This window comes from Schistocerca piceifrons, chromosome 4, assembly GCF_021461385.2.
Source record: "Schistocerca piceifrons isolate TAMUIC-IGC-003096 chromosome 4, iqSchPice1.1, whole genome shotgun sequence".
NCBI lineage: Eukaryota > Metazoa > Arthropoda > Insecta > Orthoptera > Acrididae > Schistocerca > Schistocerca piceifrons.
Genome location: NC_060141.1, coordinates 377,263,014 through 377,283,339, shown reverse-complemented (window position 1 = coordinate 377,283,339; position 20,326 = coordinate 377,263,014). Strand labels below are relative to the sequence as shown.

General features: G+C 42.1%; 1 protein-coding gene across 7 annotated transcripts in view; it reads left to right on the top strand.

Annotated features, from left to right (window-relative positions):
• The window catches only part of LOC124796343 (CCR4-NOT transcription complex subunit 1), a 126,607-nt gene that overhangs the window by 83,020 nt on the left and 23,261 nt on the right, over positions 1 to 20,326 (top strand). For 5 of the 7 annotated variants that reach the window (XM_047260484.1, XM_047260480.1, XM_047260482.1 and 2 more), the window contains exons 31-33: positions 708 to 983; positions 4,010 to 4,121; positions 6,007 to 6,156. In XM_047260484.1, the coding sequence (XP_047116440.1) occupies positions 708 to 983; positions 4,010 to 4,121; positions 6,007 to 6,156 (538 nt within the window). The remainder of the gene's footprint in view (positions 1 to 707; positions 984 to 4,009; positions 4,122 to 6,006; positions 6,157 to 20,326) is intronic. The other 2 variants (XM_047260485.1, XM_047260483.1) reach the window with 1 other exon arrangement.

Below are 20,326 nucleotides of genomic sequence, written 5' to 3'. Positions count from 1 at the left end.
ATTTATACTTTAAAAACATAATTTTGAAATTTGCAAAAAGTTACAAATTTTCATAGTTTATTTTTCCATAAAAAGTGAATAGTAGGTCAGAAGAGTGTGTGTCTTAATCATGTCTCATAGTATTGGGAACAAAGTGTTTATTGAAAATAAATTCAGGTCTTTCACTTTTGGTTTCTTTATTACAATTTTTCCTTTTATTGTGACATTTTCACAAATACTCTCATTTAGAGTAGTCTGTAACGTTTTAACAAATCCTCAGAAAATCAAGATATTGTAGCTCTGGAGAGGCATCATGTGGGACATCAACTTTTTTTTCCCCAACCTTTGAAATAATGACTAGATGGTGATTATTATGATGATAAGATATGGCACTTATTATGCAATATATGGCCGTTGCTTCTGAAATCGCCATCGTATTGTAGTGATGGCTAGTTCAGATACCAGTCCCAATTTTTTCAGCAACGTGAAACTGTTCGTAATAAAAGATCCTAGGTGTGGCCAAGACTAGTTTTAATTAAATGATGGAAATGTAATTAATTCAATTATTGTCTTGCATAACTGTTACAAATTTTGTTATACAGTGTTGGCATCACTTAGCTTTGGTATAGAATTACTTTCAGCTTTAGACATTTGTGTTAGTACTAATAATTGTAGAAAACAGTTTCGTAACATTTGACTATCTGACATAATATTTTTATTTTTTACAGATTCCTAACAGAGTGTCGTGAAGAGTACAGGTACAACTTGGAAGCTGTAGATTGTCTTATTCGGTCGCATCTTGTGAACCTGCAACAGTATGATTTACATTTGGCACATTCAATGGAAGGAGGACTGAATTACATGGCAGTAGCATTTGCAATGCAGCTAGTTCAACTGTATTTAATAGATGAAAGACTGAATGGTATAGTGTCTGAAGGCGATTTTTGCAATACTGTTGAAATGCTTGCGAGGATTGCAACACACTCTAGACAGCCACCTGAAGGGTAAGAAGTGTGCTATTAGTTTGTTTTAACATAGAGCAGTGTAATTGCAAACACATTCTTGATCAGAAGTAACGAGTATCATTTTGTCTGTATAAGTCTGTTATGTATCTCTTTGTACTGACAAGCTTAAGGTTTACAATTTAATTTCATGTTGTGTGTTACACTGAGTTGTTACAAATGTGGCTCTATTTGTGACACAAGAGACTGCCCTTTGTCATTATTTTAGCTGCAACTGTCTTTAAGTCCTTGTCACAAGATCATGATTTATCCACTCACAAACAATTGGATTATGTATTTTTCCTGTGTAGCACACCATTTCATAGCAATGATAGAGGTCAAGTGTTGTGGCCTGGACCCCATGAGACATTGAAAATTTTGTTGAGCTATCTTACTCCATGACTGCTCAAATGCTGCCCATACCACAAAAGAGAAATTGCTCAGAGCTCGGTCCAGTGCTTGCACATCTTGTTTGAATGTCTCGGAAGTGATCAGTGGGATTGAATTTAGGATACCTGAGAGGCCAAATGAGCACTCTGATGCCTATGAAATATTCCTCATACTGTTACAGTGTTATTTGTTAGTTAATAGTATGCTGCAGTGTATTACAGAAGTTGCTACTCACATGCAGGGTGCTATAGGTGAACAAATCGAAGCACATAGTTCAAGAGAAGGTTCAGTTATTTTATGCTAGTGAAAGTGATAGCAGACGAATCAGAGATGCCATTTCATACTCTGTACTCTAACCCTCTTGCGAGACCACTGACACCTACTGGAATGGTCCCCTGGTTACAAGTGGGATTCATTGTCTCTGAAAGAGAACTTAAGCTAGAAGATTTGGCAAACCTTATCATGTGAGACCTCCACGAATGGGTCTGATTGTCAGCTTAAATGTAGGGTGGACACAGATGTCCCCGTGCACGCACACACGCACACGCACACACACGCACACACACACACACACACACACACACACACACACACAATTGTTTAAGAATGATGGACAGAATCAGTGTGCAAATACAGCATAAAGATCATTTACAAACTGACCAAGAAACTCCAAGAATATCTCAGATTGACACTTTGCAATTTTGGAAATGTACTGCAGACCCTGTACATGTGGGAGAAGTCTACGTGGGAATGACGTAACAGTCAATCAACACCAGGATCACTGAACATAAACTGTATAGCAGGCTTGAGATAGGTGGGAAAAATGACTATGGTGGAGCACACATTGTGCAAGATTGACCATATAATAAAATTTTCAGACATGGAAGGTATTGCTGTGAAGAACTACCACACCTACTTCTTCAGGAAACCTTAGAGTTCCACAAACGTGACAATAGCTTCAACAAGAGAGAGGAAAGCCTCAGGCTAAAGGATGCTGGACTCTTGTGTTGCAGTGAATGAGTGTTACAGGTAGCAAGAGGAGAAATAAGAAATGGCCAGGAAAAGACCTTGGATGTTGGTACGACAGTTAAACATAATCTTAGGCCACAAGCTCGACGGAAGTCTACCGCCAGCAGTAAAGGGTGAAGTTTTGACACTTGGGCTGGCAAAATGTTGGCCGAAGAACCCAAAACAGAAGCCAGCAAGTAATATGTCAACAAGTGGTTCTGAAAGCCACAACACTTTAAAGACAGTCACTCTGCTTACGAGTAGTACTTTGACAACTTCTTGCTGCACTATCCCTTCATTTTGTAAAAAAAAAAACTAATCTGATTTTAAGGTTTTCCTCTTCCTCATACCCACAGGTGCACTATTTCAGAAAACAGATAGTGAAAGGGGTAAAGCCAACAACTTGCTGTATAGTTCAGACTTTGAGCTGTCGATAAATGCGTAAATGAGACAGAGGGCATAAATAGCTCTCTCTCTCTCTCTCTCTCTCTCTCTCTCTCACACACACACACACACACACACACACACACACACACACACACACACACACACTGCCCCAGCTGATTAAATTGTGCCTGCACATGGAATTAGGCAAGTTACTACTTTACTCCTTCCATTATTTGTAGCCTACCAAAGACATTGTTAGCCAATGTGAGAAAGCTTCTCATATGGAGTGGAATCCACAGAGACTGTACAATGAATTTTTAATCACTATAGACAACCTTTGCAGTTTCTTATATACCAGTATTTATATTTGTGAATTATTGTGATATGAAGCGCTCAACGTGTAAAGTTGGTAAAATAGTTCAGCATAGGTATGAAAAGCCAATTTAGTGCCCCAGAGTACAGTATTAATGACTATGATTACAGTTTAAAACACGAGGTATTTGAGAAAAATTAGGGCATGCTATTAAAGAATGTTAGCCTTGCATTGAAGTACACAGCAGAAGAAAACTTGGTCGAAACTAGTGTTGCAAGTAGCAGTGGGTTGTAAAAATAGGTTGTCTAGTCATTGAGAACTTGTTGTTTATGCAGTAGTTCCATGGTATGTGTCACAAATACCCTATAGCATAATGCCCAAAGACAATGGGCAGAGATTTTTTGTGAATGGAAGCCCTGTGGAAAGGCTCTTACTTTGTTCTAATGATTCAAAGTTGAGCATGGGAAGCTACAACCAACAAACTAACATCTGGAGTGTTCACACAAAGCTAGAAAAATTACTTTTCGTTGCATAGCATTAGGTCATTCATTCTGATCAACCTTAAACTCCTTGACATTGTGCTTCCTATTACACGTAATGTTTACATTTTCTTTAATTCACCAAGACATGAGAGAGAACTTCAAGACCGTACCCCACCTTTTTCATCTTAGAAAAGGTTTTGTGCATAATTAATTCTGTCTGTCTGTCTGGTGTGTGTGTGTGTGTGTGTGTGTGTGTGTGTGGTGTGTGTGTGTGTGTGTATGTGTGTGTATGTGTGTGTGTGTGTGTGTGTGTGTGTGTGTGTGTGTGTGTGTGTGTGTGAAAAATGACATTAACAGGTATATTTGATGAAAGAAATATTTTCAGTAGTTGTCAAGTGCTTATTTATATTGACAGTTTATTTTGACTAAATTCAAATGATTATTTCTAGACTTACTACCCTAATTGATTTGCTACGGGCAAATCATGACCCAGCCATGCTGGTAGACAGAGCTCAAGGAGGACCTACTGCATACATACATTCAGGAATTCTTCAAGTGAGAGTAAGTTGCTTAAATAGACATTTTACTTAATGATAATCAAATAGAATGGTTCAGTTATTTGGGTATACTATTACTCTTCTCATATTTTTCATTTGAAATTACACCTGAATGTCTTCGTTTATCTGTAGTTTAGGCAATGTCTCTGTATCATCTAAATAAGTGTATAATGTAGCAACTGCTTAACCATGTTTTCCGACGTTTCTTTGTAATGTGCCTCATTGGACGCATCTACTATGGATAAGAACAGTTTCCAATTTTTGGCAAAATATGTTACTGCTGTTGTGCATTACACTCACTTGTGTGATATAAACAAGTTTTGTGTAATAGAAATAAGTTTTTAACTCTTTATTGTGAGAACAAATAGCAGTAAGTGTAATTGTGTTGCAACACTTCATGACTTTGAAATGAATATGAAATAAAACTGTGTGCATTATAGAAGACGAGAACAGAAGTTTGCTAAACAGAATATTTCCAATTATTTCTTTTACACTTAGCTGTGTAGCTGGATGTTGCTAGATTATATTAGGAAGTATTTCATCCTCCCAAAGACCAGAATTCTTTGCTGTATTGTACATTTTTATTATGGCAGTAACACGTAAATGCTGGGCAATTACCAGAAATTTAGTATTTTGATCAGTGCAATTAGAAAGAGATGATTTGTTCCTACTTACATTTTGTTTCATGGTAGATCTCTCAAAAATATCAGTGGAAACATGCAAGTTCAGTGTTCTCACATGGCTCTTCCAGCTCAGTTTTGAAGAGTACCTGCAGACTGTAATTATTTTTACATTGATGTGTCACAATCTGGAAGTCCATGTAGTTGATTATAAAATCTTGATTCATTATTATACTATTCATGAAATAACAAGGGCTATCAGTAAAGTGACCTCCATTTAGGCCATAACTAAGATACTAGAATATTCAAAGCAAATCTATTAGAAAGGTCTTAAACTACACTTTATATTACTTCTCTACATAATCACCATTCAGATTTAAGGATTTATCATCTCTCTTAATGAGAGTTAACAAATTCCCCCTGTGTACAGTTCTGCCACCTGGTATTGCAGCCCACCTGTGACAGCTTCTTAAGTTTTTTGATTTAGTACATGGGAGCAAAGCTACTTTTACACAGGCATGAAGAGGTGGAAATCACATGAATAAAAGTCTGAACTGTAGGGTGGCTGTTCAAAAATGTCCTAGTTTAACTGACAAAACAATTTTTGTATTTGTTGGGTAAGTGTGGTTGAGCATTGTTAGGTATGGCTGTGGCAGTCAAAACAGCATCACTTGTTTTGAATGGCTCCATAGTTTTCTTAATATATCAAAGCAGACTTCAAAATTTATTATCCTTCAATGTTCAATAAACTCCTCAAATAAGATAGATTTAACATCCCAAAGGATGTTTGGTTATTATCTCATACAAAACTCAGAAACTGCCGGACAGTTGAGCTATTATGAAATGCCAGTTTTCACGATCTTCTTGTCAGTTTTTTCCAGTGGTTCATTGCTGACAACAAACATACCCATAAGGGACAAATTTCAAAGTGAGTGTCAACAGCTTTGAATTTTTTTTTTTTTTTTAGACAATGGATTTCACCTTCACTGGGATTTCCAGATGCAGTATTGATCTTGAATATCTACTGTAAGTGAACTAGAAACAATGTGGCTCTCTTTGTATTTCAGCTTTAAGCAGACAGACACATTATGTGTGTCAATGTTGCTACTGTTCCACTTGCCACATTGCATCTTATGATGCACGGAAGTAGAGGTTATTTTATAGATAGCCCTCATATGTGTGTATAGAGACAGAGATAATAGTAATAACTATAATAATAAGAATCTATGATACTGTGAAATTTCAAAGAAAGCATTACATTTCCAATAGTCTCAACCACTTTTACAGGCGCGGGAATTTGATGACCCTCCGGGGCTCTTGGAGAAAACAGAGTATTTGCTGAGAGACTGGGTCCAAATTTATCACTCTCCAAATGCTGCCAGAGACCCAACACGAGCTTTCAGCATGTTTGTGCAGCAGGTAAGGGAACAAATGATTAAACAGTTTTCACTATAGATTTTGTATTAATAGTTGCAGCACACAGTAAAAGAAGAAAGTCATTTTCAGACCAATATACCAGCATTTAGTAAATAGTGGGAAATCTAAGATGAAATGATGACACTGTTATGATAAGGATAAATTGCTACTCACCTTATAGCAGAGATGTTCAACAGTGACATCCATCTGTTCATATTCTGCAAGTCTTTAATCCTCACCAACCTAGTCCTGCAAAACCATGGTAATCAGGCCCATATCTTGCAGTACCACCTCCTCCATCTGTATAAATCTCTTTCTGTGCAGTCCCAAATTCCTTGATCCCATCTCTCATATTGATACTCATGCTCTCCAGGAGCTAGAGCAGCATGCACAATGCCACCTCACAAAACTCTCCAACCTGTTCACTTCCTACTCCCGTTTCGGACCACCACTACCCACTACCTCTACAACAGCCTCCAAATGTCCCCCACATTACCTCATAGCTGACAAACCCTGCCTTGCAGACCTGCTAGATTTACCCCACCCTCAAAATCTTCCTCCTGTCACCTTACAGAAAGAACCCAAACAGATTCAAAATACACTCATGAACCTTTCCTCCAAAAGTCTGAGCTCTATAAAATATCACTCCCTTCCTTTCCAAAGGCCTTACATTTTGCCCCACTCCCCAAATTTTCACGCTGAACTTGTTAAAGACCTTCTCTCCTTCGCCCAGTCCCTGCAGTGGAAACACTTTTTTGGCCACCAATCCTACCAGTGAGACCTGACCTGAAACCAATGGTGAACCCTGCCTGACTCAGTTCACTAGTACTTTCGGCTGTGATCCACACCCACTGCTCCCTAGTCACCCCCTGTTAACTTTCTAGAATTTCTTAACCTCGAACCTTGCCTTACCATCACTCCCCAAATCCCTCAACATGCAAACAAACATAACATCTGCAGAAAGAACTAAAATACACCACTTAAAGTTTGATCCTGACCTTAAAATCCTACCTGCTGACAAAGGCTATACCTCAGTTGTTTTGAACCGCAAGCACTGCCTGTCAGAAGGACTCGCCAGCTGTCAAATTCGACCACCTCAAAACCCCGCCACACTGACCCCATTCCAGAAATCCAGGATGATCTCCAGCCTCTCATCAAATCCTTAGGCCCATCCCAGAACCTCTCCCCAGAGTCTACCTCTCGCCTCACCCCTACCACTCCCTACACTCCTACTTTCAACATGCTTCCTAAAGTCCACATACCGAATCACCCATGACACCTCATTGTGGCTAGTTACTGTGCCCTCGCTGAGAGAATCCATGCTCTCGTAGACAAACATCTTCAGTCTATTAACTGCAACCTACCCTCCTACATAAAGGGTACCAACCATTTCCTCCATTGACTCTCCTCAATTCCTGTTCCTTTACCACACGGTGCCCTGCTAGTTGCAGACGATTCCAACTGAAGATTACTAATGCAGATGGCCTATCTGTTATTGAACACAACCTTTCGCAACACCTGATGGATTCCAAACTTACAACCTACTTCCTGTTCTGCATGACAAAGTACATCCTCACCCACAATTACATCTCCTATGAAGGAATCACCTACAGGTATTTCAGTGCACACTCGCATGACACCATCCTATGCTAGCCTTTTCATAGGCCATATAGAGGAATCCCAAACTTCTCATCTGGTCTTGTCGCATCTGTAACTCTGAACAATCCCTCTCAAAGTATAACAAGGGTCTCGCTGAGGCCTTCACAGACCATGACTACCCTCCCAATCTTGCACAGAAACAGATCTCCCATGCCTTATTTCTCCAGATACCCACCACCTCTCAAAATCCCACCATCCGGCCACAGAGGAGCTACCCCACGTGACTGTACCACCAAGGACTGGAGCAACTGAAATCATTCTCAACCAGGGTTTCAACTACCTCTTCGCATGCCCTGAAATGAGGAGTGTTCTGCCCCTTATCCACATCACCACTCTCAAAGTGGTATTCCATCGCCAACTGACCTTGCACAATATCTTCGGCCATCCTTACACAACCCCTGCCCCCAACCCCTTGCCTCCTGTCTCATATCCCTGTAATAGACCTAGATGAAAGACATGTCCTATACATTCTCCCACCACCACATACTCCAATCCAGGCACAAGTATCACATGCCCCATCAAAGGCAGTGCTAGCTGTGAAATCAGCCATGTGGTCTACAAGCTATGCTGAAAGCACTGTGCTCCATTCTATGTGGGCGTGACAACCAACAAGTTTTCTGTCTGCATTAATGGCAACCAAGAAACTGTGGCCAAGAAATAGCTGGCCACCCAGAAGCTGAACACGCTGACCATCACATTTTTAATGTTAATGACTGCTTCACAGCTTGTACCATCTGGATCCTTTCTACCAGCACCAGCTTTTCTGAACTGCACAGGTGGGAACTCTCCCTGCAATTATCCTATGTTCCCGTAACCTTCCTTGCCTCAACCTTCAGTAGTCATCACCCTTCATTCACCAATTCCTTCCCTCTTCCCACTCCACAGCCTTCTGTTCAACACACACACACACACACACACACACACACACACACACACACACACACACAATATCTTTTTTACTTCTCTCCTTTCCCCCACCACCACACCGCCCTATGTCTAACCTCTTGACCACACCTAGTTCCTGTATGCTCCCACAAACAGCACTTTACAGTTTCCAACCAGTACCGTGCTCCCCCTCCCCACCCCAGCCTCCTTTGTACCCTCGCCACCCAGATTGCTTTTCCCATCATGTGCAGTTGCTTGCAGTCTGGCCTCGCGTTTTTGACTGGGGGGGGGGAGTAGTAGTCTGTTTCAGCAGAGGGCCTTCGGGCTGAAACCTTTCGTGTTTAGTAGTACTTTTGTTGTGCCTGTCTGTGACTCAACATCTACATTATACGTTGAGTAGTGGTCTATCCTTTTCTTAATATTGTCGCTGTTTAATAAAGAATATTTGTACACTTTGTTCCTATTTGTGCAAGATTCTTATGTTATACACACCCAGATTTACAATATTTTAATGGATGTATTACATTTCATAACTTCAGTGGAACTTTTAAAGCGTATGTAGTCTAAAATTTTCATCCTTTCGGTGTATTTCTAGCATAGTAATTTATCTGTAGACCACTACAAAAGTCACCGTGTGTGGACCTGAACAGTTAAAGGAAATGTATGAAAGTAGTAGGTGTTGTATGCTGTCGTGCAATAAAAGCTTAAGACCATAGAAATCAAGGTGTTTAATATTTATTTGATATACAGTTGAAACCAGATATGACGACATCTAAGGGACCAGCAGTTTATGGTCGTTGTATCAGATAGTTCCACAAAGCTGGTGTTTGCTTCGTGTTTTTGGTAAAAAAAAAAAAATCTTTAAATTTTAGGCTGCCAGAGAGTTTAATTGGTAGAAAGTAGCAGAAATGCAGTATACCTACAGTATTTATAACATTGTATTTGTGGAGAAGGTCAGAAGACTAATTTTTCTTATGTTTATACAATACGTATAACAGAAACATGCCACAAAATATGAAACAAACCTTTACTAAGTGGAACATATTATAAAAAGGATAGTTGCTACTCACCATATAAGGAAGATGCTGAGTGGTGTATAGGCACAACAAGAAGACTGTCGGAAAGTGAACTTTTGGCCAGTAATGCCTTTGTCAAAAATAGAACACACACACACACACACACACACACACACACACACACACACACACGCACACACACGTGCACGCGCAAACGCAACTCAAACACACAGGACCACAATATCTGACAGCTGAGGCCATACTATGCGCAGCAGTGCATGATGGGAGAGCGAACTGGGTGGGGGATAAGGAAAAGGTGGGGGTGGTAAACTGCAGGGACAAAATGAAGAGAGGGTAGGGCAGCTAGGTGCATTTGGGAAGTTCGACACAGGGTGGTGGAGAGAGGGGGGCAATGGCAAAGGAGAGAAGTAAAAAGACTGGATGTGTTGGTAGACTAGAGGGCTATGTAGTTCTGGAATGGGAACTGGGAAAGGGCTAGATGAGTAAAGACAATGACTAACGAATGTTGAGGCCAGGGAGGGTATGGGAACGTAGAATATATTGTTGCAGGCAGAGCTCCCCCCCCCCCCTCCCCCCCTCTTCCCCCATGCAATTCGGAATAGCTGGTGTCGGTGGGAAGGATCAGACAGCAGAGGCTGTGAAGCAGTGACTGAAATCAAGAACGTCATGTTGAGTGGCGTGCTCAGCTACAGAATGGTCCAGGTGTTTATTGGCCAGTGTTTCAGTGGTCAGTCATTTGGTCTGACAATTCGTTGGTTGTCATGCCCATGTAGTATGCTGCAGCTTAGTTTGTAGCTCACATGACTGGTTTCACAGGTAGTCCTGCCTTTGATGGAATAGGTGGTGATTGTGATCAGACTGGAGTAGGTGGTGGTGAGAGGTTGTATGGGACAAATCTTGCATCTAGGTCTACTAAAGAAATATGAGCCATGAGGCAAGGGGTTGGGAGCAGGGTTTGTGTGGGGATGGACAAAATTATTGTGTAGGTTCGGTGGGCAAAAGAATAAAACTGTGGGAGAGGTGGGAAGGATAGTGAGTGGGAAATTCCTAATTTCGGGGCACGGCAAGAGGTAGTTGAAATCCTGGCAGAGAATGTAATTCAGTTTGTCCAGTCCCGGGTGGTACTGAGTCACGAGCAGAGTGCTCCTTTGTGGCCAGACAGTGGGACTTTGGGAGATGGTGCGTGAATGGAAAGATAAGGCACGGAAGATCTGTTTTTGTACAAGGTTGAGAGGGTAATTACAGTCTGTGTAGGCCTCGGAGAGACCCTCTTCACTACAGATGGGATGGCCATGGGTAGTTAGGCTGTATGGAAGGGACTTCTTGGTATGGAATGTGTGGCAGCTGATGAAATGGAGGTATTGCAGGTGGTTGGTAGGTTTGATATGAACAGTGATACCAATGTAGCAATCTTTAAGATGGAGGTCCACATCTAGAAAGATGGCTTGTTGGGTTGAGTAGGACCAGGTGGAGAGAATGTGGGAGAAGGTGTTGAGGTTCTGGAGGAATGTGGATAGGGTGTCCTCACCCTCGATCCAGATCACAAATATGTCATCAATGAACCTGAACCAGGTGAGGGGTGGATGTTTAGGAATGGTTCTCCCGGGTGGCCTATGAATAGGTTGGCGTAGGATGGTGTCATGTGGGTGCCCATAGCTGTACCCCAGATTTGTTTGTAGGTAATGTCTTAAAAGGAGAAGTAATTGTAGGTTAGGATATAGTTGGTCATGGTGACAAGGAAGGAGCTTGTTGGTTTGGAATCCGTTGGGCTTTGGCAAAGGTAGTGTACAATAGCGGTAAGTCATTTGGTGTTATGGATTTTATTGCAAAGGGAGATGGCATCAATAGTGACAAACAGGGCAACATTTGGTAAAGGAACAGGAACTGTGGAGAGTTGGTGGACTAAATGGTTGTTATCTTTTATATAGGAGGGTGTACTGCTGGTAATAGGCTGAAGGTGTTGGTCTACAAGAGCAGTGTGTCTCTCATTGGGGGTACAGAAAGTGGCCACAAAGGGTCGTCCTGGGTGGCTTGGTTTATAGACTTCAGGAAACACGTGGAAGGTAGGAGTGAGGGGAGTGGTAAGGGTGATGAGAGAGTTGGATTCTGGGGAGAGGTTCTTTGTTAGGCCTAAGGATTTGAAGAGAGAGACTGGAGATCCTGCTGATTCCTGGAATGAGGTCATTGTGGAGGGATTTGTACATGGAAAAAATGAAAACTTGCAGAGTCCTTCTTCCAGGTAGTCTTTGCGGTTTGGGAAAAAAAAATAGTAGTGGAGCCTTTGTCGGCAGGTAGGATTGTAAGATCAGGATCAGTTTTTAGGTGGTGGATCGCGGATCTTTATGCAACTGTAAGGTTAGTTTGCATGTTGAGGGATTTGGGGAATGATGGTGAGGTAAGGTTCAAGGTTAAGAAATTCTGGAACGTTAAGAGGGGGTGATTTGGGGGTAGTAGGGATGGATCATGTTTGTATGGAGGAGTGAACTTAGTCAGCAGGAGTCAACATTGATCTTTGGTTGAGTATAATTGTTAGGATTGGTGGCGAAAAAGCGTTTCCACTGTAGGGACTGGGAGAAGGAGAGGTGGTCTGTAACCAACTCCTGCAAATTTGGGGGTGGTGCAAAAGGTGAGGTCTTTGGAAAGGACTGATACTTCTGTGGGGTAAGGCTTTTGGAGGATAGGTTCATGACTGTTTCTGGGTCTGTTTAGGATCTGGATTCTGTGTGGTGGTGGGAGTTAACTTTGAATGGTGGGGTAAAGTAGTAGGTCTGAGAGACAGCGTTTGTCAGCTATGGGGCGATGTCGGAGAGGTGGCTGTGGAGGTGATAAAGTGGTGTCAAAGGCGGGAGTCGGAAGTGAGCAGGAAGGAGAGTTTTTTTAGGTGGTGGTGTGCATGTTCATAGAGAACAAGAATTTCAGGGTGTGTGTTATGGAATCCAGAATTTGGGATTGTATAGCAGGAGAATTTGATGGATGGAGAGAAGGTATTGCAAGGTGGTTTGAGCTGGATTGATATGGTTTTGAAGTATTATATTGGTGAGGAATAAGGATTGGTGGTGTCTTAACAGTTGGAGGTCATTGTGGAGGGATGGGTGGCACCCAGAGATGGGCAGTTCGATCATAAGTCTATTTTGGGGGGGGGGGGGGGGGGGGGAGATTTCATGAGCCAAGGTACAAATCAGTAACAGTATGTGAGTCTGGGTTCTGGATAGGGATGAGGAAACTTTTCTGTATTGGCACAGATGGAAAGAGCAAGGATTCATGGTGGTGGAAAAAAAACAGGCAAAAGTACGTAAATAACATAGAATTATGTCTGAAAAAAATTGCAGAAGTACAGTCATACATGTGAGAAAAATCACAAAAATGACGAAACGGATGAAATAAGGAGGAAAAAAGAACAAATGAGAGGGAGAAGGCTGATAGTGAAAGGTGAAAACCAACTGAAGTTGGCGTGAAGTCACAATGAGATCAAAGAAAAAATTCATAAAAAAAAATTTAATGTGGGTTGCAGGTTTGTGGGCGAATAAGTGTGAAGAAGGGGGATAGCAGATGTGACTAGTTTAGGTGAAATTAGTAGGTGTAAACTGGAATAGAGAGGAGGAGGAGGAGGAGGAATGGAGGGGGTGGGGACAGGTTGATAGGATGAAATAAAAGTTAATGTTACACAGGAAAGGTACGGGAAATAACACGAGAAAATACGTGAGAGTGATGCACAGAGTGATTAATTAGAAGATAAAGGACTAATGATGTTGTCAGGAGTACGGTGGGACATGAGATGCTGCACCAACAATCAGTGTGGTCCTGTAACCGTCTGTTGTGCGCAACCTAGATGGTTGATATACTGTTGCTTGTAAGTGGAGTGTGCAGTGAGGTTTGTAAGGTGACGGGAAGCACAGAAAAGAAGAGAAAAGATGATGGACACTGAGTATAGTAATGCCTTAGAAAATAGTAACAAAGAAAAACAGCACTGGGATAAGGATGGAAGAAAAGCCATCAGGCAAAATCAAACAATGGAAAACCGAGACTGGAATGTAACAGTATTATGAAAGGATAGCTGCTACTCACCATATAGCAGAGATGCCGAGTCGCAGATAAGCACAACAAAAAGACTGTCGGAAAGTGAGCTTTCGGCCAGTAATGCACTTTAATAAATGAAGAAAGTAGCAACAATGTAAATTGTTTAGTAATGTTGGACACAGTCTTGGATAATGAATGAAATAAAATATTGATAATGTTAGAAACTTACTGTAAGTGCTGTGTAGTATAACAGTAGTGAATAACACAGTTTCATCCCATTACTTAATACACCAAGGCCTATACTTTCTCATATATTTCTCTTTAAAATGTTGTACAGTTGTGATTACTGTACTTAACACATTGAAAATATCCAACACACACAACCACAAAACATCAGTAACAAATGCGCTATTATTCCACTTTGATAAATAACACATATTGGAATTTAAATTATGGAAAATCCAGTATGGAATGTACCAATATTATGAAAAGGAAAGTTGCTACTTATCATATAGCAGAGATGCTGAGTCACAGATAGGCACAAGTCTTTGTGACAGTCTTTTTGTTGTGCCTATCTGCAACTCAGCATGTCCGCTGTATAGTAACAACTTCCCTTTTCATTATATTGTTACATATTGGAATTTAATTTTCTAGGTTTTTTTTATAATCACAGCAAAGACAGGGTTGTTCAGTATTTATTCAGTTGCTTTAACTTTAAATTGCAGTACGTAAATGCATACTGCAGTATACTGTCCTACTTAAGTTTATATGTTATCGATGTTTGCCTTTTTTGCTTAAGATGTATGTTGCACTTTTCATCTGACAAAGCATTTGTTTTAACACTTTGTTATTGTCATTTGTATTAAACTCTTATTTGAAAATGAGAAATTTTTGTGAAGTTTTTATTGGACTGAAAGCATCATTGAGTGATAGCATCAAAAAATGATTTTGTTAATGTTCATGTTCTTCAGTCATATGTGGGCTTTGGATTTGATTTTAACAGGGAAGCTAAAACAGCTTAGGTCTAACCCGCCACTGCCCGCGCCGTAACTAAGTTTATTGTGCAGTATTGCTCTCTGTATATCTAGTAAAGCCAACCAGTGCCCTTAAACAGTGCAAGGAGTCCTTCTATCAGTTTTTTGTTAGACACAATTTCTTCAGATCTAATTATCACGAAGATTCTGTATCTTTTACTCTCCAATGCCAGGCATTGGAAGATTAGGTGTGATTCAGTTTCTTCACCCTCATCTTAGATCCTACATTTAGGGTCCTCTTCAGTTATACCCATTGTGTGTGTGTGTGTGTGTGTGTGTGTGTGTGTGTGTGTGTGTGTTTTGAAATTCCCATGGCCAGTCATCAGTCCAGTCATGAGTTTGATCTCTTTCCTGTTCAATCCCAGGATTACAGAGCTTCTTTCTTCTTTTAAAACACGGCTTGGGCATCATTACCTTAACATGTTCTTGTTTATGGACCGTGGTCCAATATCCTACGTGCTGTTTCCTAAGCCAGTTCGGTAGTTGTCATTTGATCATAGCCTTGGTGATCGTCAGGACAAGTTCTGGTCCAATAAATGGAGTTGTTGCCCCTATCCTAGTCAATCTGTCTGCTTGTTCATTGCCACAGATCCCCGAGTGGCCAGGGACCCACACTAGGTTTACCCTATTGCTTCCCCCTAGCTCCACCAGAGCCCTGTGGCATTCTGCAACAATCTTAGATCTTGCTGCAGGAGCTGCCAATGATTTCAGGGCTGCCTGGCTGTCTGAATAGATGTAGCATGCTACAATCCTTGTAGCTCCTACACATATTCTCCTCCACACTTGCCCTGATTGCAGTAATTTCAGCTTGGAATACAAAGGCCAGTTTTCCTAGAGAGATGATGCCCTCCAGTCTTGGCTGAACCCCTTACACCTCTGCCCCAACGCCTTGGTCTATTTTTGACCAATCAGTGAACCAAACAATGTCCCCTGTGCAGTGTCGAACTGTTTTTTCCCACTGCTCCCTCCTTCTAATTATTATATTGTAAGGATTGTCGAAGCAGTTGTGAATTATTATATAGTCAGCAGGCATTTTCCCAGCCAATCCTATATTTACCTCACTCACTATCTTAGTGTGTGATTCTGAATATCCGAATGAAACCTAGTTTTTGCCAGTTTTAAGTCTGTGTGCTCCAGCTGCTGCCTCCACCTTGACCCAAAGGTGTAGTGGAGGTATGTCCAGCATGGCTTCCACTCCAGGGGATGGTGTGCTGCTAATTCTGCCTGTTATCTCTACATCTTAGCAAGCTCCTTAGCTGCAACCCGCTGTTCTCCTTTCTTCCACCACACTATGGCCCGGTAGGAAATCCTAGGTCTGACCACTGTGGTGTATGTCCAGTGCATACCCCTGGGGCTTGGGCCCCAGTTTTTGCCACAAGCCCTTCTAGTACTCACTGGAGTACTTTTTGCCTTTGAGCAGATGCTCTTAATGTGAGGGGTCAACGTTAGATGAGAAGCTAAGGTAACCCCTAGATATTTCACTATCCCCTTCACAGGTTGAGTTCAATCGGAGAGCTTTAGATTCCAACTTGAGTGTCGAATATGTCTCTTCGTAAATGGCACCGCAACAGTCTTCTTAGGATTAACCCTCAGATCCTGTTTCATGCACGAATTTTGCACAATGTCCAAACATCCTTGTGCCATATTTCTAACTGTGTCAGTAAATTTGCCAAGTATTACTATCACAAGGTCATGTGCGTATCCTTGGCAGAACCACTGTCCAGAATTTAATTCCTCAATGAGTTCGTTCGCTGCTAGATTCCACAATAGAGAGGACAAAACTCCTTGTGGGCAGCCTCTAGTGGTGTTAATTACCATCTTTTCATTCATCATGGTAGCCTCTACCTTCCTTCTGCTAAGCATGGCACTAGTCCACCTGCATATAGTGGTCCCCAGGTCATGCACCTCTGCTGCTCTTACCATGGAATCGAAGGTCGTGTTACTGAAGGCCCCCTCGATATCTAGGAAGGTGCAGAGGACAATTTCTTGGAAGTAAAGTGCTTTCTCCACCTTCCCGATGAGTTGGTGGAGAGCTGTCTCGCATGATTTACCTAGTTAATATGTGTGTTGGTTTGAATGTAGAGGGGCCCTATTTAGCCTCCTCTCCCCAACATATACATTAACCAGTTTTTCCAATGTTTTGAGAATATAGGAGGACAGACACATTGGTCTCATATCCTTACCCTTGGCTTTGGAATCAGAGCAACGTTCACTGCCCTCCAAACATTGGGAATGATTCCTACTGCTAGGCTGTCCTTGGACAGCCTGCATATTACTCTTATGAGCTTCTCTCCAGCCTGTTCCAGAAGAGCTGGAAAAATTCCATCTGGGCCAGGTGACTTGAACAGCTAGAATGTTCCCACCGCCCATTGGATTTTATTAGAGTTCACGCACTCCTTGGCTGATTCCCAGTCCTCTCTTCGAGTGCCTGAGAACCATTGTCTCTCCAGGATCACATTCTGGTCTGTGTTGTCTGGCAGAGCATATTGAGGAAAGTGACTTTTGAGGAGCTGCTACAGCATCTCATGTGCTGTCTTTGTATATTCCCCATCCTCCTTCCTCAACGTTCCTCCTGGATTGTTGGTACTCTAGTGAAAATCTTGTGAAGTCTGACTTGTGCAGCCGTGCTCTCCACTTCCTCATGGAATGCCTTCCGGGATGCCTCCTTTGCTGCTTGTCTGATTGCAAGATTATAGTTGACAACAGTTTCACAATATTTAGCACATTGTCCTTTATGTCTGGCAATATTGAACAGTCTCTATACCTGTTTTCTTTGCATTTCCAAGTTGTTATTCCACCAAGGCACATTCCTATTTGTGCACTTCTTGGTGATTGTACAGTTGTCCTGATATGAGGCCACTATGGTAGAGGTAACAGCCTCTGCTACTTCCTCAAATTCTACTGGATTCCTTATCACGGTTTTAATTTCCGATAAGCCTAAATCGAGGTCCCTCCTATACGTCTCCCAGTCTGTTTTCCTGGGATTCCTATAGGTCATGGTCTATCTGATACCCATTTCAACCTTGAATTTAATGTACATGTGGTCCGATGAGGATGGCTCAGACACCACATGCCATTGTTTGACATAGCTGCCCATCATCATGGAACTGAAGGTTATGTCAATTACTTCTTCCCTTCTGCTATTCCTGAATGTAGGTTCATTGCCTCTATTCAGGACCTTTAAGTTGTTAGCTAAAAGAAATTCAAGAAGCTACTCACCACTACTGTTGGTGTCCTTGCTGTCCCACACTAGGTTGTGGGCATTGGCATCGCATTCCATCAGCAGTTAACACCTTGCTGATGGCAAGTCTCTACCAGTCTCCTCACCTCCGAGGGAGAAGGAGAGCTGTCTTCGTAAGGAAGTTATGCTGAGGCCAAAACAATTTCCCTCAAGATACTTTCCTCACATTCCTGCATTTTAATGGTCACTAAGTCCCTAGAGCAGAAATCCATCATTGGCATGAAGGAAATTCCATTTCTTACATAGATGCATGTTCTGGAGTTTCTTAGATTTCTAGCATAAATCAGTTTATGTCCAGTGCCACTGAGGCCCAATACACCCCCTTATATAAATAGGGTTCTTGTATCAGGGCTATGTCCACTTCCTGCCTTCCCAGGCCGTGACTCAGGGAAGCAGAGGCCCCTTTACAGTGCTGTTGGTTAATCTGCAGCACCTCCAGTCTCCATCATGGTGCCGTCTTTGAAGTCTTTGAGAACCCTGACGGTGACCTGCGAGAATCCTAAAAACATTTGCCTTCAGGGACTTCTCTCCGACCTCCACTACCAGGGTTTGTGCTTCTGGTGCAGCCTTCTGGTTGATCACTCTCCATTCTTCTGTCAAGACTTTCGGGTTCTTGGCCCCTATTTTCCCTAACAGAGTCTTAGGAGAGACTCCCTTAAGGATTTTGGTACCCCTATTGATATCTTTGCATTCTTAAGAAGCTCCACTGCAGTCTTAACCAGGAGCTTCGCATTTTCCCACAGGGATATCTTTGGGCACCTTTTCCTTGAGCCATTCCACCACGTGCACCCCATCACAGACAAAAATAAGGGCACCACGAGTTAGATAGACCCTCTTGAAGTTGGGTCCTGGGCCAGTATCCCCCCCCCCCCCCCCCCAATCTTTTCGAAGAAGACCATCTGTACCAATTCCTCCTCCTGCGAGGTGATGGCCACCACTGAATAGCCTTCCTGGATAACTGCCATCCTAACTATAGGTCTGTTTCCGTATTTCTTGCCTTGGTTTTTTTGGGACTCATATATCCAGGGAGGAGGGAGTCTTTGATTCCTCCCTTATTTGCTTGCTACCAGTCTTTGACGTATTGGGGTATCTTTGATGTATTGGGGGTTTGCGTATCCCCTTCAACCTGAGACAGTTTCTTTCTGGGGGTCTTAGGTTCAAGTCCCTTTAATTACCTTCCCTTGTCTTTAGGAAACCATTCTTTCCCTTCCTTTTTCCTCTGTTCCCCGAGTAGTTTCCTCCTCCGGGCTCCAGACAAGCCTTTGATCTTAATCTGATCTAGCTTCTCGGTTGCAGTTTCCAATTCTGGCTCAGGTCTAGACCCTGATTCAGTAGTGGGAATGCCTTCCATTGGTACTGACCCCGATGTTTGGATATCTGAGGTCTCAATTTGCCCCTCAGTTTGTTTTTCTGTTTTCTTTAGTTGTGTCCATTTTGGTCCCACGAGATTTGGGGATCCACAAGGTCCACACCAAGAATACACTGTGCGGTGTAAGGCTACTTAATCAGGAAGGTAGCCCAGTATCCCTGAGGCTCCATTTGCAGCACATCTTCCCATGTGCCATGCACCTCTCGGCATAGATCGCATCACACCTTGGGTTGGGTCAGGGAGTTAGGGAGGACTAGGAGTGTCTGATCCATCGGCTGAGGCCTTTCCAGCGGTAGATCCTCTACTTTCGGCATAGCCCTCAGCTTCACACAGGTACGCGTACTCAAGCCTCTCCACCTGCGCAAACAGTGCTTCATCAAGGTGGTGTTCCCCAGAGAGGTCTTCAGTCACTTAGGCTTACACGGTAAGACTTGTTCACTTGGACAAAGTGTAACTCTTTCCCACACTTCAGATATTAAAATTGCATCAATACGGTTGAAAACTTTTTCTTTACCTTCTTAGATTTTTTGTAAAATGTTCATCATTTGGTGTTTCTTGTACTGCATTTTCAGAGTTTTTATAACTCACTGACCCATAGGTTGTTGAACTGAAGTGATGTTTGGAGGTAAACGCACAAGCTGTATGCACTGCAGATTGTCAACTACTGGATGAGCAGGGCAGATATCTACCAGGAGAATAATTTTTTGTTTCTTTGATATTGGCTGAGAGTCCCGGTTATTCAGCCATTTCACAGAAATGTTAGATGTCATCCAAGATCTTGCATTGTTTTCATGAACTACAGGTAGGGAGTGATGATGTATCTAGGGTTTCTTGATTTTCTGATCACCAAGAGCTCTTCTTTAAATGATACTGTCACATTCTCTGCAGCCATAACTATGATTCTTACCTTAGGCATTTTCCCTCTTGAACA